The sequence below is a fragment of the Halichoeres trimaculatus genome, unplaced genomic scaffold (assembly GCF_033239565.1).
Source record: "Halichoeres trimaculatus isolate MK-OKI-2021-1 unplaced genomic scaffold, fHalTri1.1 fHalTri1_scaffold_12, whole genome shotgun sequence".
Classification (NCBI taxonomy): domain Eukaryota; kingdom Metazoa; phylum Chordata; class Actinopteri; order Labriformes; family Labridae; genus Halichoeres; species Halichoeres trimaculatus.
In genome coordinates this window covers 27938841-27966797 of record NW_027437190.1, presented here as the reverse complement: position 1 = coordinate 27966797, position 27957 = coordinate 27938841, and the positions used below count along the sequence as shown (strand labels likewise).

General features: G+C 39.5%; 2 protein-coding genes across 2 annotated transcripts; one reads left to right on the top strand and one right to left on the bottom strand.

The window, feature by feature from the left end:
- Positions 1-972: 972 nt before the first annotated feature.
- Positions 973-14480, top strand: LOC141801222 (B-cell receptor CD22). The gene is made up of 16 exons (XM_074684196.1): positions 973-1021; positions 1109-1504; positions 3147-3425; positions 5480-5737; positions 5822-6082; positions 6193-6483; positions 8070-8360; positions 9892-10158; positions 10308-10571; positions 10691-10766; positions 10858-10921; positions 11028-11161; positions 11368-11425; positions 13730-13830; positions 13913-13976; positions 14250-14480. The coding sequence occupies exons 1-16, from the start codon at positions 973-975 to the stop codon at positions 14478-14480; spliced, it is 3084 nt and encodes a 1027-aa protein (XP_074540297.1).
- Positions 14481-14794: 314 nt separating this feature from the next.
- LOC141800726 (myelin-associated glycoprotein-like) lies at positions 14795-27447 on the bottom strand. Its single transcript, XM_074683477.1, has 12 exons — positions 27311-27447; positions 27128-27170; positions 26126-26194; positions 25294-25662; positions 24918-25214; positions 21571-21828; positions 21226-21486; positions 19061-19330; positions 18677-18973; positions 18500-18590; positions 18113-18182; positions 14795-15611 (listed from the first exon to the last, which is right to left on the bottom strand). The coding sequence occupies exons 3-12, from the start codon at positions 26169-26171 to the stop codon at positions 15297-15299; spliced, it is 2274 nt and encodes a 757-aa protein (XP_074539578.1). The 5' UTR covers positions 26172-26194; positions 27128-27170; positions 27311-27447; the 3' UTR covers positions 14795-15296.
- Between the last annotated feature and the right edge of the window lie 510 nt (positions 27448-27957).

Below are 27957 nucleotides of genomic sequence, written 5' to 3'. Positions count from 1 at the left end.
CGAAGTATGAAAAAAAGAGAATTAAACATAAAAATGTGTGGGGAAAAAAAGTTCATCAGATTATTTTTACATCAGTGCCAGAGGGAAATGAAACTGGTTTAAGGATCTGTATTGACCGTGAGAGGTTATTTTGATTTACAGTAGGATCACTTCACAGACACAATAACGAAACACTGAATCTAACCAAAACGTGACAAGACATGACATGACAAAAAAAATATCATATCAACCTTTTTAAAGAGTTAAACCCTAATCTTTAAACTTTTTGAATCAAAGAGAAACCTTCTTGTGGCTTTGCACAAAAAATTCATTAAACATTATTCTGCTTTGGTTCTTTGTTCAACAGAGCTTTACAAATTTATAAGACCATAAGCCAGTGTTAAGTTTTTGCTCATCAACATTTTTTTTTTTTTTTTTTTTATATTTCTGCGATGGTTAATCCATCAGTATGTACAAGCTTTTCATTCAAAATGATATCTTTAATGCTAAAATATAATTATTGTTGCAATCAAATTTTCAGATGTACTGTTTTACATCAAAGCGGAAAAAATAGTAAAGCATGTTATTTTTTGATCAAATTACAGTTGTTTCTTTTATTCCTGAACAGAATAAAAAATAGTGGTTGTTTTATTTCAATTTTCTTGATTAAATCTTAATAAAAAAATATGAATTCACTTTGATATTCATCACTCCTGTTCAAAATGAATGGTGTATGACAGGTGGTCTAATAAATGTGTTAAGCACTGTAGGACGGCTGATTTTTTTTTAAGTTGGGGATTCCGAACAGCTTGAAAAGAGGAATAAAATGTGATCAACTGTGACAGAAAAACAAAAAATAAAGAGGAAGAAGACAACCTTAGTGCCTGCTTTGCATTGAAAATGTGAAAAATAACCTTCTTGCTAACAGCCGCACTGACATTACTTCTGTAAAGTATCTCTGTTTCTTTCATCAGTGTAGAGAGTTACCTGAAGATGACAGCACAGACCGTCCTGCTGTTGCTGTTTCTTGGTCTGCTGAAAGGTAGGAGTTGACTGAGAAAACCAGAATGGTTTTTACTTTCTATCAAAGTTGCAATGAAACCTGACTCAATTGTTTTACACTCCACAGAATCATCCTATGGCATTCGCTTCGACCTAGAAGGACTCCTTCTGTATGCTGTAGAGGGGTCCTGCGCTGAACTCAAGTGCAGTGGCACTGGCTATGTTCAAACTGTCGGTGCACACTGGTTCTGGATGAAGGATGCAGAATATAACAAAACAAGATTCGAAGGCACAGTTATTTACAGTTCAAACACCACAGAACGCAGTGTTAGTCAGGGCTATGAAGGCAGAGTGGAATATACCGGCTCTCTATCAACAAGTTGGCGAAATGGCCAAGAAAAGCCAACGTGCAGTGTTAAACTCTGCAACCTCAACAAATCTGACAGCGGGATCTATGCTTTCAGATATTTAAGAGGTAAAGAGAAATGGATGACTAACCCAAATATAACGCTGAATGTAATAGGTGAGTAAAAAAAAAGTCCAAATAATGAAAAAGATTCTTAAAAATATCAAAGACACACTTTACTTTATTGTTAAGGCATTGAAATTCAAGTGAGGTTTTGTGAATAAATTAATAAATTTATTATGTATGATTAATTTTCATAAATACGCTCACCGGCCACTTTATTAGGCACACCTTTCTAGTACCGGGCTGGCACTTCAGAACTGCCTAAATCCTTCGCGGCATAGATTCAACAAGGTACTGGAAACATTCCTCAGAGAGTTTGGTCCATATTGACATGATAGCATCACACAGTGGCTGCAGATTTGTCGGCTGCACATCCATGATGAGAATCTCCCGTTCCACCACATCCCAAAGGTGCTCTATTGGATTGAGATCTGGGGACTGTGGAGGACATTTGAGTACAGGGAACTCATTGTCATGTTGAAGAAACCAGTCTGAGATGATTCCAACTTTATGACATGGAGCGTTATCTTGCTGGAAGTAGCCATCAGAAGATGGGTACACTGTGCTCATAAAGGGATGGACATGGTCAGCAACAATACTCAGGTAGGCTGTGGACTTTAAACCATGCTCAGTTGGTGCTAAGGGGCCCAAAGTGAGCCAAGAAGACATCCCCCACACCATTACACCACCACCACCAGCCTGAACCGTTGATACAAGGCAGGATGGATCCATGCTTTCATGTTGTTGATGCCAAAGTCTGACCCTACCATCTGAATGTGGAGCAGAAATCCAGACTCATCAGACCAGGCAACATTTTTCCAATCTTCTATTGTCCAGTTTTGGTGTTGCTGTGTGAATTGTAGCCTCAGTTTCCTGTTCTTAGCTGACAGGAGGTCACCTGGTGTGGTCTTCTGCTGCTGTAGCCCATCTGCCTCAAGGTTGGACGTGTTGTGCGTTCAGAGATGCTCTCCTGCAGACCTTAGTTGTAACCATTTGTTATTAGAGTTACTGTTGCCTTTCTATCAGCTCCAAGCAGTCTGTCCATTCTCCTCTGACCTCTGGCATCAACAAGGCGTTTTGGCCCACAGAACTGCTGCTCACTGGATATTTTCTCTTTTTGGGACCATTCTCTGTAAACCCTAGAGATGGTTGTTGGTTAAAATCCCAGTTGATCAGCAGTTTCTGAAATACTCAGACCAGCCCGTCTGTCACCAACAGCCCGTTTGTCACCAACAGCCATGCCACGTTCAAAGTCACTTTAATCATCTGTCTTCCCCATTCTGATGCTGAAATGCATTGAGTTGCTGCCATGTGATTGACTGATAAGAAATTTGCGTTGATGAGCAGTTGGACAGGTGTGCCTAATAAAGTGGCCTATAAGTGTATGTAACATTTGTAACATTAGATTATTTTGATTAAAGCTTTGATCACAAGATCAAAATCAGTATTTGTACATTGACATTAAGATCATGTGCTTTATCTGTGTGGTTTTGTGCAGTCTGGTCTTATGGAGCACGGTTAACCTCGCTTTGATCAAAATATCTCAGGATAGATTTCAGTACAGCACATTTTACTCCACAATGAACTATTTGTATTTACCAAGAACACAAAAGCAAGTCCGAAAAGGTCACATCTTCACTGAACTCTGTGGTTTCAACCTGATACGCCTGCTCACACTGTCTCATTTTCCTTTCAGACAACCCATGCCCCATCACTTTTGAGAAGCCTGCTGCTGTAAACGACTTCAATACGATAACCCTCAAATGCTCCACCCTAAGTTCATGCTCTTCAGATCTCCAGATTAAAGGAACAACACAACAGTCCTTAAGTCAGTCTTCACAAGATGACAAAAAACAGAAAAGCATCAGCAGTAGTTTCACGGTGACCTGGCAGGATGATGGGAAAGAAGTTTCATGTCAAACCAGCAGCAACCGTGACCTCTCTTTGATTCGGAAAACCAGTTTGACCGTCCACTGTAAGTTCACGACTGGAGAGTTGAGTCCTGTTTTACATTGATGCACCATCACCGTTAAGTTCAGAGCCCTCTCACTGACTAAATCTCTTATGATACAGAATCTCAAACTGTTTGGGTAGTTTTTTTTTTTTTTTACTCAGCTTTCTTGCTGATTGGTCAAACACACCAGATTAATTGACAGCATGTTGAAAGAGTTTATGATTCCACCTCTTCCTGTTGACACTGTAGTAAAGTTCCTTGAAGAGCCAGTAAACATCATGGAGGATATGATGATTACTTTAGATATTAATATGGTTAATACACAACTTGTCAACAACAGAGAAAAAAATAAGGGAGGAACCAGAAATCTGGTGATGTTAACAAACACAAAGAGCTGAGAGGAGATAAATGCGTCAGAGCAACCACAAACCACAACACTGTTACTAATCTGAAAAGTTATGGGGGAGAGAAATTCATGCACATGTTGCTGTTATTTACTGGGTCTGCCAATTGTACTAACGGAATATGCTAATTTTTAGAATGAAAAAGAAAAAAAAATTAAAAGCACATCAGAAAGTTTTTTTTTAAATAAAAGGTCAAAACATCTCTAGTTACGTTTGACAGACTGAACTGAAAACATGTTTACTACATGATGCAAGTCTAGTCTAGTCAGAATGAAAAGTGAAGTCGTGTTCAGCCTAGAAGAACGATCTCTGTATGCTGCAGAGGGGTCCTTGTTCCAAGATCCTGCCATATCGCCCTACCTTGCCTCCAAACAACACGCCCCCAACGGCAGAGCAAGAAGCTGGCTGGCAGAAAAAGTAACAAACACAACGGTCATCCCTCTTGTAACACACGGTGGTAGCTTTTTCAATTGGACTGGCACGATTAAAACCATAAATTAGCGGGCGAAGCAGGTCTGGCGTTGCCACTGCCAGCGGATCAGAGCAGAGCCGACTGTGGGCGGTGCTTTACCTTTCTCAGTGTGTCTTCACCAGCTCAGTTTACAATACTAAAGATGCTTGGCTAACTTATGCTAAAATCTATTGACACAGCCTTTATACCTGTTCCAATCGGCAACGTTCAGTTATTAGCCTGGTTAGGCTCAGACTAACCAGAGAAATTCAGTTGACACTGCCAACTGTAGTTAACAAAGTATTTACCTGTTCAACAGAAATTCAACTGCCTCTGTGTCAGTCTTCAGTCCCAAATTCCTTTGCTGTGGAGGGTAACAGTAACAGCTTCCTGGTTTTGGTCTTTTCCGGCTCCATGACGCTTCAGTAGCTGAGCAGCTAGCTGACGTGAGAGGGGTAGTGTGGAAGGACAAGGCGGGGCGCTGTGGAGCAGGGGAGACAGGGGATTGGATGGGCTCACGCACAAACCTGAAATGAGGGGAACAGTGGATCAGATTGGTCAATTATTATGCCGTTTTGCAGCTGAATAGATTTTTTTTTAGCTCTTTTCGTTTTTCATATTGAATAGATCAGACTATCGGACCATGACGGCCTCATAAACAGTGTTATGAATAATTACCAAGCTTCCAAATTGTAGACCACAGCTTTAAGAGGAATATACAGAATTACGTTTTTTAATGTCAAAACTATTTTTGAGGGATTAATTGTTGACATATTTACATGTTTTATTATATTTTGTCCAGATAACTTAGACAAAATCAGCTTTTCTTAAATTAAACCCAAGTCCTCCCAAAAAACTTTGGCCCAACACACACAGTGGGTATTTCACCCAGAAACAAATGATAGATTTTGTTTTCTAGAAAGATTTATCAGCCCTTTTTTGATTTTGAATAACCTATTTTTAAAATCTGATCCAGTCTGATCCAGTCTCAGAGCTCATATGAAACAAGAGCCACAGCATCACTTTTGTACCCAACTGAACACACACAGTTTTTTTTTTTAGTGAGACAAGCATATCCATTCCAACCCAAACCATAATGTTTCTCTTAACTTACCAAGTATTTAGTACATGTGTGACAGTCACAAAGAGATCTACTGTTGCTCAGGTGCAGGTTGTTTGTATACAGATTTCATTGAAACATGTATTTATCTGCTGGTCAGATGCTCCCAGAGGTGTGTCAGCTGTGATGAATCCTCAAGGATCAACAATCAAGGAAGGAAAATCTGTGACTCTCAAGTGTGATGCCAATGGAAATCCAACCCCGACCTTTACCTGGTTTGTAAATGATACAAAAACATATGAGGGAGCAGAGTTGAAGTTTGCCTCAATAAATGCCTCACAGAGTGGACGCTACCGCTGTGAAGCTAAGAACAAACTCAGCAGTTCAAAGTCACGCTGGATCAGTATTGATGTGGATTGTGAGTACTTTTTTTTTTTATTCTCTATGATTTTTAATAGATAGATAGACTCTGCACAACAATAATGAACAAATCCTGTTTCAGATCCACCTAAGGTTGAGGTGACTTCATCAGCTCGTGAAGTTACCAAAGGAGAGAGAATGACTTTAACCTGCACTGTGATCAGAAGCAAGCCTGAAGCCAAAAACTATTTCTGGTTCAGAGATGATAAACCGATATACGGAGCAAGGAGCCGGACCTTTGTTGTTGAAAGTGTCACTCCTGAAGACAAGGGCTTTTACACTTGTAAAGCCAGTAACTCTGCGGGTACTGGAGAATCAGCACAACAGCGAATTGAAGTTAGATGTAAGTCTGTCTTGTTTATATTTTTTTTTGATGACGCCAGAGAGAAAGTAAATACAGCTGTATTCTGTTTAATGTATAACAGCATACTGAGAGTTATGTCCTTCTTTCAGACAGGCCGAGGCGGACGAAAATTTCCACCTCTGAAAATAATCCAAAAGTGAAAGTTGGTGATCATCTTACCTTCAGATGTACAACTGATGCCTACCCAACTCCCTCACACTTCTCCTGGTACATCTACAACACAGACAGAAATAAACAGATTGACAGCTCATCACGGGAGTCTGGAGACAGCCTGTATTTGGAGAACGTACAAAGAACAGATGAAGCATGCTACGTGTGTAACGCAACTAACAACATTGGAACAGGAGACAGAAGTGATCCGGTGTGCATTCAAGTACTCTGTAAGTATTCCTGTGGTCCCTTAGTTTTCTATTCCTGAACTCTTACATAAAGTATAAACATTATCTTTGTTACTCTTGTTTATAAAATTTAATACAGAGGCCAATTTTCCCCATAAACAATGAAATCAAGAAGAATTCCAAGGAAAGCTGGCTGTTCTGCAAATTAAGACTTTTTATGCCATTATTACAGTTTTTTTTTATCTCTTTACTTTGACAACCTCATTGAAGGTCCCATATTCTGCTCATTTTCTGTAGTTTAATAAGGATCATTGATGTCTTCATTAAATGGTAGTAGCATGTTTTGGCCCAAAAAGCTAATAAATCAAGCACAGCAGCATTGTTTCCAGGCTCTCATGGCCCCTCTGTTCAGAATGGTCTGATTAGGTGGGCGCGGCCTTCATACGTAAATGAGCCACTGCTGATACTGCCCCGCTCTTCTGCGTCACTGAACAATGTTTAGAAAACAGCGAAGCTCATTTACCGTAACATTACAGGCTAAAACAACAGGCTAACCACAGCTAAAGTTAGCATCCTGAAGCTAACACAGAGACAGGGGGAACACTGAGGAAAAGCTCTTACATCTGCTCCACAGCACACAGCAAATACTCACATTTCCAGGGTTTTGAGGTTTGTTGGTGGATGGTTGGTAATGCGCCTGGATTCAGGACCAGTCTATTCGCTAGCCCTCTGTTGTACTGTCCAAAGTTGGAAAAGCAGTCAACCGTGAAGTGACTAGCACACACATGCACAGTTTTACAGAGTGTAGCTGGCACATTTCCTTGATAAATGAACTGTAGTCTAATCGCTGACGTCAGCAAATCCCCAAAATCCAAACATCTTGTTTCAGGTCAGAATTTTACATTCACAAGCGCTAATTAGTACAGGTTTTGTTATTAAATATCACATTTTGTGGGCTGGGAGGAAAGCCAAAGACCCTCAGATTTCACCAAAAGACTCAATAAAGTGATTTTTGCATAGTATGGGACCTTTAATTTAACCTGGCATTTCATTGTTATGGCTTTTTTCTCACATTTTAACCTTTTGTCTCACAGTTCTGATTTTGGATCTTATAAGCATGACTGTGCATTTTCTTTTATATCAGTTAAACTGATGTTAAATAAAATTAATATCCATTTGAAAGCCGGATGTTAAGAGACCATTTCTTTGTAAAAAGATTAACAGCCAGCCTGAAACTATTAGTACGTTACTTTGGAGATCAGACAGTTGGATCCTGTTGGATTGATTCATTAACTTAGTGGAAAAAAAAACAAAACACTGAGCTGTTTCCAGGCAGGCTGCGACTCTACAAAGTACCATAAAATCCAGAGTTGAAATGAAAACTTGAAGTTTTTGCAGTCTATTCTATGATTTAACTTGACAATGGTTAACTCACATCATGGTGTTCCTATTCAGATAGACCTTCTTACCTGATGTTTATTGTAGCCTCATAGCTAACAGACATATAAGAGATTCTCCATGCAACACAGTCAGAAAGTGATCAGTTAATTCCCTTGACAACAAGTGCTGTTTTTGTAACATCATCATTTTACAAATGATCCATCATCACATCTGCTTCCTCTCTACAGACCCTCCCACTGCCCCACTTCTCTCGATGGAGGACTTGGTTAACGAGGGTCAGCCCACAACCATCAGCTGCACCGTAGAAAGCGCCCCACCATCTCAGCTCACCTTGAAAAGGAAGTCCGGATCAAATCCTCCAGAAGTGGTTTATAGTCACAGTGATGCTCAGTGGGAGCCCAACAAGCTCATTTACAGGTTTAATGCAACGTCAGCTGACGTCGGCTTATACACCTGTGAAGCCACCAACAGCATTGGTTCAAGAAAAAGTGTGGAGAGCAAAAAGTTGGTGGTGAAATGTGAGTTATATTGTCTTTTTTCTTATCAGAAACTTCAGCTTTTGTCGAAGACATCTTTTCATATGATGGGCACTTCAGTCTGATGAAATCATGTTATTCCCTGGCTTTCTTAAACATCTTTCAGATGTACAATATGCTTGATCCTGATTGGTCAAAACTTCTCATCAACCCATTGACGACAGACCATTGAAGTCTCCCTTCTTTAATGTACCCAATAGTAATCCAGATATTAAAATGAGATAATCAGTGCCAATAAAGGTTATTTCTAAATGCTATTTCTCAGCTTTCTGATCAGGTCAGACAGGAGAATGTTGAACATTTACAGCGTGTTGAAGTCTCCATGATAACACCACGCCAGCTGACAAAGTTTAGTTTTTCTTTACTGAAAACTTTTTCTGTGATTAATTTTGTAGTGATGGTGGACACAGGAGTCTAACTGTCAGACAGAAAAAAGGAGAGTGATAGAGCATGGGCTACAGGCTAAAACACGAGCTAAATGTGATAATGTTCATTCCAACCCACATGAAGCAGTTATTCTGCAGTGGTCTGTTCAAACTTGAGAGTCTATCAATAAAATGAAGAATGGAGTTACATTGTAGGACATAACGAGGATTCTCTAACCAGGCTATGAGTAGCGCTACACTTAGCAGGCCTCTGAACTCCTGCACAAACTTACAAAGTTTGCTTGTTGTCACGTTTTAAACCGTAGGGCTTCTTAACTGTACTGATAAATACCTTACCTTGTCTTATTGTATCCAGTAAACAAAGAAAGTTGAGTTAAAAAGAAGATCTGTTCTCTATTTATTTTCAAAACAAACACACACCTTGTTAAGAGTCTTGTCTTCACAACAGTGTGCACGGGACTCTGGGCCAAAGGTGTTGCTGCAATCCACTTCAAACAGAAAGTCCACAGTCCCTTTAAGAGAAATTTGGACATATAATTCACTGAACATTTTTTAGATGTTTAGGTTTTGTTTTATGTTTTTTTATGTATTATAACATATAAGTAGCTAAGGAAATATGATTCATTATTGCAGATAAAGCCCCAGAATATATCAGCTGCTAAAACTAGAGAAGAAAAACTAAGTACATGAACTTTTACAGAGGCTCAAGTTAGGCCTTTAACTGCATTTTATTCCTCACTCCCTTTCCTGTTTCTGATCATCTCTGCCACTTTTCAAGTAAAAAACAAAAGAATAGGCCACAAAGTACCATAAAAATATAAATATATAAATATATGCATACATGTAAATAAAGATTTATTTTAGATGTCTTTACTATTTGTTTTTGTTGAGACTTAAAGGTGACTTAATGCACCACAACCAAAAAAGCCAGCCTCAGATATAATTTTTCTTTTACGACATGTTTAAGGGTGATATAGCATTAGAATACGGATTATATCGTGAATTTATATTACACAGATCACTGTAACCACAAATCTAGCCATATAAATCCATCCCATAACCAGTTTTCAAGTGATGGTGCTCAGACCGTCACAAGCAGTAATATTAAAACCTGATTTCTTTTGCAGATCGTCCCAAAGATGTGATTGCGAAATATCAGCCCAAAGATGTTAATGAAAACACACAGCTGAAGCTGCTGTGCAGTGCCCTCTCCTACCCACCTGTGAAGTCTTTCAGTTGGACGAAGACAAAAGATGGGAAGACTGAAAGCGTCGGGGATACTCAGAATGTGACTGTGAAGTCTGCCAGCCCCTCTGACAGTGGATTGTACAGCTGTACAGCCAGGAATGAGATGGGGAGTGGAAAATCACAGCAAGTTGAAATACAAGTCAGGTGTAAGTTAATTAAGCACTCATGATGGAGAAAAGATGTACTGTAAGGATAGACTGTTTGTAAAGATCAGTTAACTTGAAGAGGGAAACCAAAGTAAGAAACATTTGTACTCATTTTGTTCACATTCCTCCTTCTTACCTGTCCTGGTTAGATGCTCCAAAGCTGACAAAGATCATTAGAGGAGCGGAGCAGAAGCTGCCCAATGGAAGGAGCGCTGTGACACTGAGTTGCACCAGTGATGGCTATCCTAAAGTCAAAGAGTTCTTTTGGTTCAAGAAGACTCAGGAGACACATGAAGAAGTGTCTAAATCTCAGACACTTACAGTTTACTCTGACCAACCAGGAGACTACCACTGCATCGCAAAAAACGAAATCAATCAGAAATCATCTGAGCCCGTCCAAATGTTTGTTGACAGTGAGTGAAATTAAGGCAGCACATCTAAACACTTTCTTCTTCATTTGATAACATCCCATCAGTTAGAGACAAACAACAATCTAAGAATCATTTCCTAAAGTTTTCTTCTCCTCCAACAGGAAGCTTCGTGAAGATCTTGATCATCTTCTTCCTTTTGATGATGCTTGTAGTTCTACTATTTCTCATTGTTTACAGGTAAATTTATAAAAAGTTTTGTTTTATATCAAAATGTTTGCACTTTATGACCGATATGACATGGATAAACATCACTCATTCATGTTTTTAGACACAGAAGGAAAAAATCCATTCAACGAAGGAACTCAAACACACCTTCCTCTTTTGGCTCTCTGGTGATGAAACCTTTTTTGCACCGTGTTGAACAAATTCAGAAAAAAAATAACATCTTGAATAACTGATATTAACTCAGAATGTTTGTGTTTGTGGAAACTGATTCAGAGCTGGTGGAATAGCATCGGTAGAAGGAACGAGCCCACCATGGCGGAGCCTTTCAGGAGCAGAGATGACCTCCTAACAGACCAACCACCCCACCCCAACGGCCAATACCGACGGCAACCTCGTCCAGACAACACGTAATAGACCAGAGACACACACATTCCCTCACAGGACAAGGCACACAGTGTGTCAGCGAGACAGTGAGCTGGAGGCTCATGGTGGAGTCAAAGCTTCCATTTATGATCCTTCAGACAATAATGACACATTGAGGGCTTCCCTCGTCTTTAATTAAGGTCAGGCGTAGAGCTTGGTTTTTATTCTTATCACATTTGTTGTTCCACAGACCGGCATCCAGCTCTGTCGCTGTATACTACACTGTGAATCTGCCTGCAGGACAACAGGTGAGAAATTTGTAAGAACAACCTCAGTAAGATAAAATTATTACTCCAAATCTACACCAGATGGGAAGATGTAGAGTTAAGTGATTTGAAATAACTCTAAATCCTGCATTTAATTAAAATTATCAATTCAAATTACCACAAAATGGTATTTTTTAGAGAAAGGGGTGTTCCCATTTTGAATTCAATGCCAGCAACAGCATTCAGAAAGTTGGGACCATTGACTGTATATAGAGTGGACAGTGTGGCTCCACCATTTATCATTGCACCCCCGTCACAGGCGCAGCCATTGGCAGCAATTGCTGCCAGAGTCTGCGCAGCAGAGACAATGAGGGATTCTGGGAGAATCTGAGTGGAGCTGGGTGACAAAAATAATAATTTTTTTTTTTCTTCCGAGAGTCTAATCACTTCTTGACTCTACCTTCCGACATGCACACAAAAAATACACGAGAACGACAGCTGTCAATTATTGTTAAACTTTACGTAGAGTCTCGTGTTAAACCTCGTCTAACTAACGAAGACAAAACTTTTCAGACAAAGAGGACTCAAATACAAGACAGCCAAATGATATCTTCAAATCACCGCAACAATCGAATGTGAGAAACATTACTACAAGGAGTATTAATTTTTTAAAGTTTGACCACAGCCCATCTGGAATGGCTGGAAAGCCGGATTTACTAACCTATACTACAGCCAGTCACCAGGGGGAGCAGTTCTTGTGAAGACCTCACTTTGAGCAAGCGGACGTCCATTTATTTTGCAGTCTATGGTTGGGACAGGGGCATTTTTATCAGTGCATCACCTCTTCCTTTAACAACTCAGACTCTTTACACACTTATATAAAGTTGTCCCTGTACTAACAAGGGTCCATGGTTTCCAAAAAGAGTGTCGAAATTGGGTTCAATTACATTTACCTCAGTTTAAATAATGGGAAACACTGTTTAGTGAGCCCATGCAGTGACTCCCACTACAGAGTCACATCTGACTTTCCACGTATATTTCTCCAGATCATCTAAATCTTGGAGTATTTTTTTCTTTGGCTGAAATCTCCTTATCATTTGCAACTTCACGCCAATGAACTTTATTCAAAAACTGTTGAACTACTCACTCAGTGAGTCTTTGACAGGGTGGTAAATCCTCTCCCGCTCTTCCTTTCTAAAGCCCTCGAGGGGAAATTCTTCCAGATTGTTGATATTTCTAGCAGTAGCAAACTTTTCCAAGATAAACAAGACACATATTGTACATTGTACAAAAAAAGAATTTTCAGTTTCAACATTTGATGTGAAGTCTTTGAACAATTTTCGATAAACGCAAGGTTTATGAATGACTTTCAAACTGATTGAATCCGTTTTCACTGACCTCTAAGCAGCATTGGTAATGCTATTTAAAGACATTTAAACAAACAAACAAACAAACAAACAAAACACCATGTCATATCATACAATTACATATTAGCCTTTATTACAAGGGCAATCCATCATTTTTACACAATTACATGTGATAAGAACATTTTCAGATCTGCAAAACATCTTTAAATCAAAGTCTAAGAAAAAAATCAGATATTTTTAACTTCAGTTCAAATTTGGCTCAAAGTGGAGATTTTAAAACCAAAAGTTGTGTAAAGTAGTGAAAAGATCTGGGCATAAACCAACCAGGCAGGGAGGGTTTGTTATGGTCAATGAATCAAGATGAAATTTTCTTGCAACTTTTAATTTTGTCAGTTGGTAAAACAATTCTTTTTTTTGAAAGCAGCCTTATTTTTAACTGCAAATGCAAAGCTGAGAAAAGCAGCATTTTGCTGTTTTTGCATTAAAATAAGGAGCGCGGTCTCAAACAGACCCATAAGGGTTAGTTTTGGTTATGTTTTAATGATACATTAGTTTTAATCTTATTAGAAAGGTTGGTATCTAAATAAAAACACGAGTTATAATTAAACCCTAAAGCCCCACGAGGTATCATCTTAGATTTCAAACCAAGCAGTGTAGCTGTACCCGTAATATTCGAGCAAATCACTTTTTGAGGATTTGTTTCAGGATGACATATAAAAGTTTTAAGTTCCCCACACTACAAATGGCCTCAGTCCTTTAAATTCAGCATCAGCTCTAATTTATACAGACGGATGTTGTTCAATGATCAAGCTGTTGCTCTGCTCGCTGCGCTGTCGCTCTGTACACACTGATCACTTAGTGTTCAGTATTGTGGAGCAATGAATCACCGGACGACCACTCAGCTTCCATTTAAGGCATGAATGAACTGATTCAGTTGCTACTGTACATTCACTGATGTCTTCTGTCTGCATCTGCTCAGGGTCCTTCTGGAGAGATGCCAGTCAAACAGAAAGCTCGACACACACAGGACGATTCTCTGAACTACGCGTCTATAAACTTTAAGAATAAGGAAAAGCAAAAGTGAGAATCTAGTTCATTTATAAAAAACCACAACATCAGGTATGATAAATTGCATGTTTACTTTATGATCTTTATTCTCCAGGAACAAACGGGCAGAAGAGAATGCTGTGTATGCTGTAGTGTCTAAGAACAAGACACCTAAAAAGGTCAGAAGCTTGTTAATCACTTTGTCTTCATGTCATGTTATTTATTACATCATAGCGTCATGTTACAGCTATTTTGTTTTATGTCTTATGAACATTTGGTCTAAACTGTGCATATGTTATATGTGAGGATACATTAATGTGTTGTTAATACTGTAGCAAGATGCTTCCTGTTCACACTACATCCTCACAAGCATCAGTCATGTCTTAATCTGAGCATTCCCATGCATCCAACCCAGAAATGATCTCCTTCTGTTTGTCTTCTAACCTGAGCAGGAAAACCAGGAGGACTACGAGAACTTAAAGACAGCACAAATGGCTAAACCTCCAAACCCACCGAGCTACGACTCAGACACCAGTGAGGATGAAGTAGAGATCAATTATTCCCAAGTGAACTTCAAGCCGAAGCCTGGACATCAGCGAGCAAACAGCGACAGCTCCAGCACTTCCAGCACTTCCAGCACCTCCAGTGAAGAGGGGACCCAGTACTCTCAGGTCAAAATCTGACCAGAATATTCTTCTCTTCATGAAACCATGCTCAGAATCAAACATTAGGTTAAATATCGTACAGACATGTAAAGGTGAGGTCTAATATTGATTTGATCTAAACCTTGATTGCTAAAAGAAATACTGTGTGGATAAATGCTCAGAGGATGCTGTAAAAAGCTTTGAAATCATAATATGCCATTTGTTTTGTGCTTGTGTACATTTTGATATCACTTAACTGATTCGGGCCTGTACTTATGCAAATAGTGTTTTTTTTTTTATAATCCTATCTTATTTGTATTATCCTGCTTTATTTACAGATTTAAATATGCTTATGAGGAGTTTTTCAGCTGATTCAGACAATAAAAAACACATTTGTATTTGTTTTTCTGAAGAAACATCAGTGTTACAAACTCCTCACGGGAGCTTTTTAAAGAAATATCTTATTTGCAAATAAAGGAAAAAAAGGTTAAGAATTATAAAACAGAAGGAACTGTGAGACGTCAGTTTTGAAACTTGGGAGAGGACAAGTTAACGTTTCTTCTATGATATGCAGAGGTCAGTTTGATGAGCTAACTGTTCTTTAAATCCTCTGTATGGTTCTTTAATTTACCTGCTTTGTAAGTTGTATTTTTTGTGGGTAAAGGTAAAGAATTATTAAAAATCAAAGTGGAAAAACGTCAAACTACTAGCTACAAGAGTGTGGCGCCAGTCTCTTTAAATAAGTTACCTGCAGTTTCTACCTGTACTGCTGCAGACTCCAAACGGTTGTGCTGCTCAGCTGAAAACCAGGAGAGGACAGGACAGGATGGAGCAGTACAATCCAGAGTCCTGTTTTCACTTCTCCGTGTCACTGACCTGTGCTATGAGACCCTCAGTGTCATTTGCTTGTCCCACATTACCGTCAGCGACTGTCTGTTCTTCCTTGGCGTCCCCTCCTCTGTTTTCCTCTGAGTTTGGACGAATCACTGCATACTCCGTCGTCTTGGAGGCCAGGCCTCTGACCTCTCCTTCCCCTGGCTGATCCTCAGTGATGGCTTTGGGTTTACTGTGGTCCATATTGGCGTAGAGGATGGGGTTCTCCTTCACTAGTCCTCCTTCTTCTATGATGGCATTGTTGACGTAAATCACATCCACTTGTAGAGAGTTGGTCTGAAGGAAAACAAAGATTGTCTTTAGAAATAGAGAATGCTTCTGTCTGGAAGCAAGTTAGCCCAGATGTCCTTCTGCCCTGTAATATAGTCAGGTCCTCCTGGGGATCCCAAGTGCTGACCAGATTGGATATGTAATTCCTCCAGCAAGCTCGAGGTCTTTACCAGATAGACTAACCTCGAAGTTATGACAAATCGATGCATGAACCGTTTAAAAAAAGCTGCTCCTCTCAAAGCTTCCTCTCAATCTGAGGCTGGGCACAGTAACCCTGCAGAGGAAACTCATGCATCCGTAATCTTAATCTTTTGGTCACGACCCAAAGCTCATGACCTTAGGTCAGGGTTTCAACATAGATCATCTGTTAAATCAAAAGCCTGGTCTCACGCAGACAGCTTCAGTGAAACATTTTGGATGATACAAAGCTGGGAGGGTTCTTCCTTTTTGGATCTTAAAATTTCTCTAATCTCTACTTCTGACTATCAATAACTTTTTTATATAGCACCTTAAAAAACAGTGGTTTACAAAGTGCTTGAACAAGAAAAGTCCAAGAAAACAAAGAAAAAAAGAAAGCCAGAAATTTAACTGCCCACAATAAAATCAACCAAGAGGCATAAACCCAAATTTTCCGCACAGTGAACGAAAACCCAACAGCAGGAGGAGGGAACCACTGTGAAGACCAGAGGTAAGAAAAATTTAATCAAAAGAAAGATCCCAACCGGATCCTCTTCACACTGACATGTGGACAAGACCCTGGGATACTTGAAGTTCAGGTTGGTGTCCCCCTTCCACCATTTTACAGCAACAGCTAATGGTTCAGACCTGGAAATGCAGAAACTTATCCAAAACCACCTTTGTTTATAAAGTCTATAGTGGCTTTGAGGCCACAGTTTGTAAGAACCCTCAAAACCATCATCTTCTTAGAGCATTCTTATCCCATTTCTGTTTTTTTTAAGGATTTTTATGTATTCTAACTATTTTAAATTATTCAATTAGCAAATATTTTTATTGTCTTCAACATTTTATGTCTGTGATTTATCCTGTTCCTGTATATCTAATTATTTTCATTCTTTTTTTCTAACTAAATAATTTATTCCGACTTTTGATTATCATCAAAATAAAAAAAAATCCTTATTTATTTGTTAGTTTCCTTATTACTATCCTTATTGTTTACATTATACGGTTCTGTATAGTTTTTACCCTTGCAGTGTAATAAACCTGTATACATTTCATACCTGTATCTTAAATGGTAAATATTTATTGTGATTAAATTGTTCTGTACATATTTTTTTGTTACATTAATTATATTTCATTATATTATTCTACCTTTTTATATATTTTTGTTGTAGTTTTATTTGCACCATTTAAATTTCACTGTCTTTTGCAACTGCAATTCTGTAAATTTTCCAGATTTGGTATGAATTAAAATATTGTCTTATCTTATGTAATCTTAACTTTCAGCTTCTATTATTTTTACCACAACTTCTATCTTTTATTTACTTCTTGTGGTCCTCAGGGTCTCTGTCTATGGCGACGGCTCTTGTGCTGTTGGTCTGTTTAAATGCCTGTTTAACTTTTTTTCACTCTTCTCTTTTGATAGACTTTGTAAACCAACGTTTTGAAGGCGCCATAAAGAAAGTTACAGTTGTTTTTATTTGAAAGCAGACAGGAAATGTTAAAGTCCCAAAACCAGGAAACACCCTCCCAGCTTCGCTTTGAAAACCCCTGGATACAAATCTCAAACTGAGTCATAGTAACACACCACAGCCCCGGTGGAGTCTTACCAGGAATGTGTTGACACTTTTACTGGTGATCCTAACTTTAGTCAACCATGGCCTGGATGGCGTGCAGCACTGACCTGGTAATACCTTATTAGGACAGGACTCCCTGTGGGTAAGCACCGTGGGCCCTCATCAAGTCCAAACACGTAGACTGAATAAGCAAACTCCCATCCCATCAACTGAATCCACGTCTCCTTCAGTACTGGAGGAGCTATAGCTGAGCAAACTCCCTGGTACCCTCTCCTGAAAGGAGGACCACTTGGCCTGCTGTTCCACAGGTGATATCAACAGGATGTCTCAGCCCAATAATGAAACAGCACCCCACTGCTGTAAAACTTTAAATCTCATCCACAGCTGGCAGATACTCCACCTTGCTCTGCCAAGGAGGTTGTTATCTCCTTACTAATGATCCCTCATTAGATTACAACTGGTGTTCAGAGAAATCATCCTGGAAAATATGCTGGTTTAAAGTTAAACTAATGTGTCAACGTTACCTTTTAGGTACAGGAGAAATCAAGATTTTTGTTCATAATGGAGAAAATAACCGTCCTAAAAGAGCTTCACCAAGATGTGACAAAAACACTGTAAGTGGCATTAAGTCAGACTCATATAGACTGCTTTCATCTGAGAAAAGCTTTACATATTAGCTTTGTTGGCTCTGTCCTATCATCTGTAAGTTTTTTGCTTACATACATGTGGTGTTGTGCAGGGTTGTGAACTCACCTCATTGTTACCCATTAAGCCGGAAGTTTCCACAAATCCTCTGTCCGATAAAAAGCCGTCCTTTCTTTTTCTACAACCAAAAGAAACAACAAGTGTTTACAAAAAAAAAAGGGTCCAATGGTTGTCCTCACTTTTTTCTTCTTCTTCTTGGTGATTTCTTTCTAGCTTTTTGGAAGACAGTGGATAGAGCAGGAAAGGGGGCAAGAGTGAGGAGTGACATGCGGGACACAGGCCGCAGGCTGGACTCAAACCCGGGCCACCCACTAGGCCATCTGCACCCCAGGTTGTCTTCATTTTTGACTGCAATACTGCGCATAACCAACTGTTGAAGTCACCCCTCAGTCAGCATGAAAAGAGTCAGGAGATTTTAAGTTTTCATAATCTCACCTGACCAGGAAAAGCACCAGTGGGACACACACCAAGAGCATTCCTGCTGCTCCCACTGCAGATCCGATCAAAAGAGAGAAAGTATGGAGGCCTGTAAAGTTTCCATAACAGTCAGTGAAACCAGAGAGAGGACATTTATTATCTTGAAAAGCTTTAAATAGCGTGTTACACACTCACCAAGTTGCAGCTCGCTGGAGGACACGTTGAATGCAAACCGATCAGAGCCCAGAGAGTTGAGGCTGAGGCAGATAAGAGGCGGGAAGTCGTCGCTCAGACTGTACAGGGTGATGAGGCTCGTCTTCCCATGGCTCCCAAGGGGAGATTCTCTGATCGGGATGTCGGCGGTGTGATTAACAGGAACCCCAGCCAATTCCCAAACCAAGGAGGGAGTGGGGTTCCCCTGGCTGTCGCAGGAACAACGGATCTGGGAGAAAACCTTCACGCAGCGGGAGGATGACAGGATCTCTGCAGAAACTAATGAGGAAACCGGCAAATTATGGACGTGTGGTTGAACTTTTTTGGCAAAAAAATGCAAGAAAGAGAAAAGGAAAAGTGTCTTACATGTGACATCGATGGTGGCATGCTCCGAGTTTTCAGCTCCATGGATGTTTCGAGCTTCGCAGTAAAACCGGTCATCAGACAATTTGGTCGCATTGAAGGTGAAGTCTGGCTCTGAGCTCACAATCTCTTTTTTTTTTCTCCCAGACACTTTGAACCAGGTGAAGTTTATATCTGCAGGATTGGCAATGCTTGTGCAGGTCAGAGTTACAGAGGTGCTGTCCAACACTGGACCAGAGGGGTCAATGAAAACAGAGGTGTTTTTGGGTGGATCTGAAGAAACAGAAAAACAGCGTCTATAAGCCCAGCATTACATCTTTTTTTCTAAGAAGTGATCATTGGTTCAGCTTTTATCAGCTGTTGCAGTTTGTTGATTCATTGCCTTTAATTGGTTTATAAATGCATCGGAGAGCAGATCTTATTTTTAACACTTCTTTTCTTTGTTCAACATGTTTTGCAGGAAACAAAGCAGGGTTTTTTTGTAGTTGTTAAGTGCTTTTGTTTGAATAACAACAATCAAACTTTGTAAACTCAGTTTGTAGTTTAGTGTCCAGAGGGTGAGCAGACAATCAGTTCAGTGTTACTCACAGGCCAGTGCTCTGAGACATGCCTGTAACGAGTAATGATAACGAATCCTGGTTGTGCCCTACAAGTGCTCATCTACCAACTCCAACCTCACCAAGCAGAGCTAACGTTACCCATAGACTGTATATTGAGTGGACAGTGTGGCTCTGCCATTTACCATTGTGTGGTTTTGAAGCCAAAATAACCCTGTCACAGGTGCCATTGGGAGCTGTTGTGCAGCCAGAGTCTGCGCAGTAAAGACTGTGAGGGACTCTGGGAGAATCTGAGTGGAGCCGGGTGACAAAAACAATAATCTTTTTTTTCTTCCGAGAGTCTAATCTCTTCTTGGCTCTCCCTCCTGACATATTTTACAATCCCCCCCAAAAATATACAAGAACGGCAGCTGTCAATTATCATTAAACATGACGTAAAGCCTTATTTTTAACCTCTTATAACTAATGAAAACAAGACTTTTCAGAAAAAACAGAACTGGAATACAAGACAGCCAAATAATATATTCAAATCATGACAACAATCAGATATGAGAAACATTTATACGAGGTGTATAATTTTTTAAAGTTTTACCACAGCCCATATGGAATGACTGGGGAGATAGATTTTTTTTAACCTAAACTGCATCTAGTCACCAGGGGGAGCAGTGTTTCCGGCGACCACACTTTGAGCTGAGCATGATGATGTCCAATTTTTTTACAGTCTATGACGTAACCTCACTCTTCATTTTATTGATAGACTCTCAAGTCTGAACAGACCACTGCAGAATAACTGCTGACTGTGGGCTGGAATGGACATTATCACAAACAGCTTAGCCCGTGTTTTAGCTCGTGCTCTATCACTCTCCTGTTTAGCTTTCTTCTCCTCGACGTCCATTATTTTGTCATTTCAGCTTCACTGTCCACTTACTATAAAATTAATCAAAGAAATTCTTTTCAGCAAAGAAAAAGGGCAGATGTTGATTCATAGTATTGAAATAGCAACTTTCGGTCTAAGTACCGTAAATCGATTTGAGCTCTGGGAAAATTGAACCCAAACACGCTACCAAGAAAAGACATTTAGAAACAACCAATTTTGGCGCTGATAGTCTCATTATAAACAGTGGATTCTAAACAGGCAAATATATAAGAATTAGACTTTTTCCAGATCACTTATAAAGTTGTCATAGTGTACTTAAGAAACTCACAAAAAAACAAATGTCTGTGACAAGCTGGGAAATCTTAGACTGTACTGCTTCTATCTTTCAGCAAACTGAGTCAACCATCCCTCTCCGTGGTTAGAAACATCATCTTCATTAGGACAAACCAAACAGAACATCTACACATAAATTACCACTGGCACACATGAGGACACAACAGAGCTCAGTCATGACGGACCCCTGACACAGAAAAGATTAGGCTGTTGTCACGCTATTTGACAATGTGTTACTGTCCTGGGTGCAGACACCGAAGCGTTGCCTGTGACCGTCTTGGCAGCAGACCATGTTTGGGTGACCACAGCTGTAGGCACATTCAGCGAGTAGAAACATGACAAAATACAGCTGTATTGTTTGTAATCTGAAACAGTGACAACACTGAATAAAATGAACTCACACTGGACGTCCAGCTGTAGATCTGCTGATGTTTCCTCTCCCAGCTCATTTTTTGCAGCACAGTGGTAGCTCCCGTCGTGGCTTGTGTCGACATGTTGTATACTCAGAGTCGATCCAAGCTCTTTGTCCTCCTCATCGTCTTTGTGCCAGGTGTAGTTGGTCACAGGTGGGTTTGAACGGCTGCTGCAGGTCAGAGTAATAGAGCTGCCTTCCAGTACAGGCCCAGAAGGGCTTATGACGACCGTGGTTTCTTTGGGAGCAACTTGAAAAAGAAACACAAGTAATGGTTTAGTCTGTGTTAGTGCACAATATTCAACCTCTGTGTGTCTGCTTCAGTCTGACTTACACTGCACGTCGATCTCAATGATGGATGAGTTCTGGGATCCAACTCTGTTGCTGACTTGGCAGAAAAATTGGCTGTCAGCTTCTGAGGCCATAGTAGAAAGCATCTTTTTCGCACCGACTTCTATCACCTCATCCTCCACCACTTTGTACCAGGTGTAGCTGTCAGCAGCTGGGTTTGCACTGGTGTCGCAGGTCAGAGTCACAGAGCTGCCCTCTTTTACAGGATCAGAGTACAGGACTGAGGTATTATCTGGAGGATCTGGAAGACAATTCAAAAATTAAACAGACATTTAGATAAATGGAAAAACAGATTTCTTGACTATGTTTGAAAAAAGTTTTAACAAACATTAGTTCACTTTCAAAAGTCCAAAATCCACTCTGTTGTAGTATTTCTTTGTCTCTAGTAGCACCTGAGCATCTAAATGCTTCACAAGATTCATTAACTACTTGCTAATGCTGTCTGTCTGCCAGGCCCGAACTCTAATTGCTGTAATCTCAGTCTGCTTCTCTGAAAACAGTTTGAACAAAGAGGCACCAAAACACTTGATATAGCGCTTCAGCCAGGAGATGATTAGCTGAGAACAAAGACAGCAGAAAAAGCAACCTGTCAGCCTGGCTCTGTCTAAAAGGGTTAAATCCACACCTTCCATGTTGTCATGTTACAGCTGACTGTTTACGGTGTTAGATTATGTGCCAATCATTTCTTCATCATGTAAAGTTGCTTCCAAGAATCTTGTAGTCACCAGGTGGATACTCAGATTAAACAAAGACATATGAGATAATCTTTAACATGTTAATGAGCTTTAAGGGTGCTGGAAGGTGGAGTCTCTTTGTTTTCAGGTAGAGGGAAGGGAGCTGTTTCACACATTCAGTCTTTGTGCTACGCTAAGCAGAGCTAATAAAGCAACAAAGCATCAAAGTCATACAACACAACATAATGGTAATGTATAGTGAGCAGGCGGTCATGTAGGGTGATAAACTTTATTTCACTTAAGGGTTTGGCTCACCCTGTTTAGATTCTAATTTGCATAACCACCTGCTCACTCAAGACCATCTACTATAGGTTTATCAATGTTTATAAAGCACATATAACTGGAAAAAACTGAAATCTTATCAAGAGATTTTGTCTTATTTTCAGTGGAAAATATCTTTCCAGACTTACTATTAGCCACATTCACCTGACCAGTCCAGAAAAATTTCTTGTTGCAAGTTATTACAAGACAAAATTGAGGTTTGAATTGTTTGTAACATGAAAAAAAATCTGCAAATAGAACAAGAGAAAAGTTACTCGTATTGAGACGACATTCTAGTTTCAAGCAAATTTTTGAGCAAATTGTGCTTATTCCATTGGCAGTACTTTTTTACTTGTTACAAGCAATTCAGACCTCATTTTTCCTTAAAATAACTTTAAATAAGACACTGTTCTGGACTGATTTGTTGGAAGTATCTCAAATCAAGTATAATAAGACAAAAACACTTGATAAGATTTCATTTTTTTTGCAGTGAATGACTTTATCAGTCAAGCTAAATATAAATATGTTGGTCATAAAATATATAAAACTGTAAGTGATCCGTAATAAGTGAAGTAACATTAATACTGGGCTGTATTACTGATATACCAGGTGTGCAAGATGCTTAATTCTGATTGGTTGAAACCCCTTGATGACAGTTATTGACTTTCACTGCCAGACTGATCACATCATGTCAAATCAATCTGCTGAAAAGAGTTTAGTGAGGTTAACTTTTTTGTTGACACCATAGACAGTGAGTTGAGGTAAAGCCCTTAGCTTCTGTTAGCATCACAATGTTAAACTAGAAAAGCACCCAGAGTGCAGACCTCCACCAAGCATATTGTGATTGTCATGCAACACTTAAGTCCTACTTTAACGTTATACTCCCTTTCAGCAGACTGTCTGCTACAATTTGGTTTGATTTTCAGGTTTGTACAAAACCTGACAGTGTTGACAATTATGATGACCCATTAGATATGTCATATTCTGGATCTTAGTGTCCAGAATATTGCCAGTGTCTGGATGGTACCTTTACATCTGTCAGAAATTATGGTGACCTTGTCTTGAAGTGTTTTGCAAAGGAGCAGTCCGACCATTTATTGTAGAGTTAGATACACATATGGTGAAAGTGGCCCTATTTCACAATGATAAAGAACCCTCTAAAAAAATTCTGGATCCAGATGGTGATCCGGATCACCTCCAAAATTTAATCAATTCTTTCTTATCTCATTTCAAACATTTCCTGAAAATTTTATCAAGATCTACTGGTAACTTTTTGAGTTATGTTGTTCTCGGACCATCTCTCCCAAAAACATAACCTCCTTGGCGGCAGTAACAATGTAGCCAGCAAGCTGCTTTGGCAGGCTAAACAACATAGTAAGTTTTATACTGGACAGTTGTGACATTTCGTTTACTTTAAAAGTATGTCAGCTACTTCCTGTCTAAAAATATGAGACAATGCCAAAGTGCTTAAATCTGAAGTTTCTCAAGTGTCTGCTTGAGGCTAATACCTGGAGTTTCATGTGTTTACAGCCTGGTATAAAATGTCTCCCATCTGAATCGCTAATTTCGCTAATGGCACACACTGTAGGGGGTGATTTTTTTTTAACTCATTGGTTTAGAAGATATTAAGATGACAAGTTCGCTCTATCAGGGCCACAGCTCAGCTCATATGACTGACAGGCGACCTGTAGCTGTTGGTGTGGAGACTTAAAGCCCACCCCATTACCAATATAGCCACGTGTCAGCCACTTTGCTCCAAAACTCTTCAGGTTCAGTAACAGATGGGTGATGTCACAGAGACTATGTCCATTTATTATACAGTGTAATGTGTAAACCACCATGCTCACAGACTAAGGAGAGCTGAATGGGTAAAGTTTATTGTTGACTTGACCTCACCAGGCTGATTTTTAAAAAAAGAATATCCATAGATAATTTTTACCAATACAATGATCTTTTAATTGATGTTTTTTTTTTTTTGTTTGTTTTTTCACCAACATGCTTGTATATCGAGTTAGCGGCCAGGCAATAAATGTGATAACATGGTTTGTGGTATGGTAAATAGAACCTACAGGGTGTGACAAGACTATGACGAATCATAATTGTTAGCACAATTTATCAGTCTTTTATCAGACTTTTATCAGACTTTTACCAGACGTGTAGTGGTAGAACTATTCTTCTCACAGCCAAAGCTAATTAGGCCAAAGCAGCGTAAAGAACCTCACACACATACCCCATATAAACTGTAATAATACAATCATATCATGCGAAACAGGAGAGCGTGATCTTAAACAAGCCCTTACATACAAAAGAATTCAAAAACCAGAAACAAACTTACAAAGAACGTGGAGGGTCAAACTTTGTTCGTACTGGAGGTCACTGTTGCCTGCCTGTCGGTTGTAGAGCACACTGCAGGAGATCCTCTGTCCGTCTTGGTGGTAAGAAGCATTGAAGGTCATAACAGAGGTCACAATATTGCCTTCCATATGCTCCTCAGTGTCGCCTAAACGTGGGGACCATTTCAGTGTGGGAGGAAGGGAGAGACAGGGTGATAAAGCTGAGCAGTTGAGCCTCGCTTGACCTCCTTCTTCTACCTCCAGCCTGGATGGAGTGATGGCAGGTCTGGGCATTGAATCTGAGGAATAAAAACAATGAGAACATGGTGAAAAAGACTAAAAATGACACCAAGGCTATGTTTGAGTATGTGAACAAACCTTGAGCAGTGATAAGGACACTTGTTTGGAAGTTGAACTTCAGATCGTTGTCACACTGCAGCCTGAAGTAGTAGTTGTCGTAATGGTTGGATGGCAGGTTGTTGAAGACGGTGGTGCAGTCTTTCTCACTTAGGGTCCCCGTCAGGTTTCCCTGCAGGATGTTTAACCCCGCGTTCACTCCAGTGAGGCCGGAATCGAACACCTGCGTCCGACTCCAGCTGCCTCTCTTCCATATGGCTCTGCAAGACTCATCCAGGTACTGGTCCCAACCTGAGGGCAGGCTGAAGCTGCAGGGGATGGTCACGCAGGATCCACTTAGACCATCCACTGCCTGGGGCATGAAGGCATCCCACTGCTGGCATAAGCTACCTGGAGGAGAAAGAATGGTGAAGAATAAGGACTAAACAAGGTAAACAAAAATATTTTAGCAAGATGTGTGGGGTTGTTTTAAACCAGTACACCTCTAATGTGGTCAAATACACATTTTGTCTTAAATACTTCAGAAAAACTGAATCCCAGTTGTGGCAGAGAACATTTTTATCATCAAACAAGTATAGTCCAGAGTCCTTATGGATGAGGCATTGAGATGATTTTTGTTGTAATTGGTGCTAAAAATGCTCAACAGGAACACTGATTAAGGCAGGTATGTCCTGATGGTTTTGTCATGCACTCGCATTGTACTGGGGCTAGGAGTCATTTCAAAGCACAACACTTCTCCTGCACTATCCACTTTTCTGCTCTCTCAAATTAAAGGCAAAAAAATACTGAAAATATAATTTAAGACTAATGACCAAAAGACTGCCAACAGGCTAGTACATGTTGAACAGCTTACCTTGAAGTAGACAGCATATGAGGAAAATCCAAACAGCACCTGTCATTCTTTAGTGTCAGGTCGATGATCCTGCAGAAAGGAACAGGAAACAAACTCTTCAATAACTTAAAATTTTCATCTTAATTTCTGGCAAAGTATAAGGAAGACCTGATATATGTATTTCCTCAATCTGACAGACAATGAACTGTTGATCATCAACTATTGTCATGTTCTATACTACATCAAATCAGACTGAAAAAGAAGCTAACTGATTGTTTAAGTGTATTGTTTTATATGAAGGGCTTTTGTATTCGTGTTTTGTGATTTAAGACTCAAGGACTTGGTTACCGTGCAACCAACAAAACAGTGAAGCATCTCCTTAAGCCGCATCATGTGGAATAATAAAAAAGTCATCTCAGAAAGAGGATTAATAAGACAAAAAGAAGCTATAAGAGTAGGTACCAATGCTTAATACACATTTAGAAATAAAGCACCAATAACAGATTCAAATACTCCAAAATTGCATGAAAGTCATCAACACATAAGAGTTTCAGAATGTGTCAAAAAAGTGATTTGTAATAAATCTGTGTTTGCAAGCAGTATCAGAGGTCTGTGGCTAATATAGTTATATTCAGTGAGTGAAAAGCATCAGGAGTTATATTTGTAGCTTCTTTCTTCATCTATTAAGCAATGAAACAAAAGCTTGTCTCAACACCACACCATTCTGCACTGGTTTTTAAATTAAGTGAGGATATTGTCTTTTTCTCTGTGTATCAAAATTTAATGAACTAAGACGAGAGTGAACACTACCGACAAAGATTCTGCAAGAGTTTTTCAAGACTAATGATGTTATATGTTGCAAAATCTTAGAAAATATCAAACTGCAACAACTAAGCAGAAGAAAATTCCAAGACATTAGGTTTAGAAAGCAAAAAGTAACAAAAGTTTCTCAAAAAAAGTATCATAAACAAAGAAACAAAACATAGGTTTCAATTATTTGTTTTGAGGTTTTAGGATCTTTACCTTACAGCCGATGTTGATGCTCAGCATACAGTGTCTTTAGTTTCTGTGGGGGAAAACAAAGAGCACAATATATACCTCAAACTCAAAACTCCTGTCTTGAATTTTCAGCCAAAGAGAAGTGCATGCTACTAAAATCTGGGCAAGTATTTTGCATTTGATAAAAAGAGCAAATAAATGTTTTACCAGCATTGAAAGGTCAGTGGTGGTAATCCAATTACTGAGTCATGTCAGACTGGCGAGGTGTTTGGATGCCGCGCTCAGCTGCTGGAGGATCTGTCTGGGGAGTGGCGCTAGGCAGAAGAACAGAGATCTGATTCTCTCTGCCTGAGCTACAGTAACGAGAGCAACATATCAGTCAAACCTATAAGACCACCATGAACACTGAGCCAGAGATTAACTCCAGTGTTTTTAGCTTTTTCAGCTGGAATAAATTTTTTGTCTACAAGATAAAAAATGCTTTATTTGACACAATTTCAGCACAGAGGCGTGTTTCATGGGAATATTTAGATTTTCTAAGAGACAGAGAACTCAATCAGCTGTACAGCTGGAGTAAAACAATGCCAATGTGGTTACTTCAACATGTAAGTAATCTAATTAAAAAGATCTGATTACTTAAATGAACAATTGAGAGCAGTGCAGTCACAAGGATAAGGTACCGTTATTCAACTGGTACTCAATTTCTCTGTTTTCCTTCTTTTTACCTAAAGCACTTGAGTACACTAGTTATAAATATATGACAAAGAAAGTATGTTAAAGAAGACATGATAGTTGTCATGTGTTGTTGTTCTGCAGTCAATTTAAAGGTGGAAGTTGTATTTTTCAGGCGAGAC

What these genes read in the sequence shown, in the direction of transcription:
- LOC141801222 (XM_074684196.1), top strand. Translation starts at nt 973, where the DNA reads ATGACAGCACAGACCGTCCTGCTGTTGCTGTTTCTTGGTCTGCTGAAA. An exon ending in GTTTCTTGGTCTGCTGAAAG is followed by an intron (nt 1,022 to 1,108) that starts GTAGGAGTTGAC and finishes TACACTCCACAG; the next exon opens with AATCATCCTATGGCATTCGC. An exon ending in CGTCCAAATGTTTGTTGACA is followed by an intron (nt 10,572 to 10,690) that starts GTGAGTGAAATT and finishes CTCCTCCAACAG; the next exon opens with GAAGCTTCGTGAAGATCTTG.
- LOC141800726 (XM_074683477.1), bottom strand. Translation starts at nt 26,171, where the DNA reads ATGACAGGTGCTGTTTGGATTTTCCTCATATGCTGTCTACTTCAAG. An exon ending in CATATGCTGTCTACTTCAAG is followed by an intron (nt 25,663 to 26,125) that starts GTAAGCTGTTCA and finishes TTTCTCCTCCAG; the next exon opens with GTAGCTTATGCCAGCAGTGG. An exon ending in TCTACAGCTGGACGTCCAGT is followed by an intron (nt 19,331 to 21,225) that starts GTGAGTTCATTT and finishes CTGTTTCTTCAG; the next exon opens with ATCCACCCAAAAACACCTCT.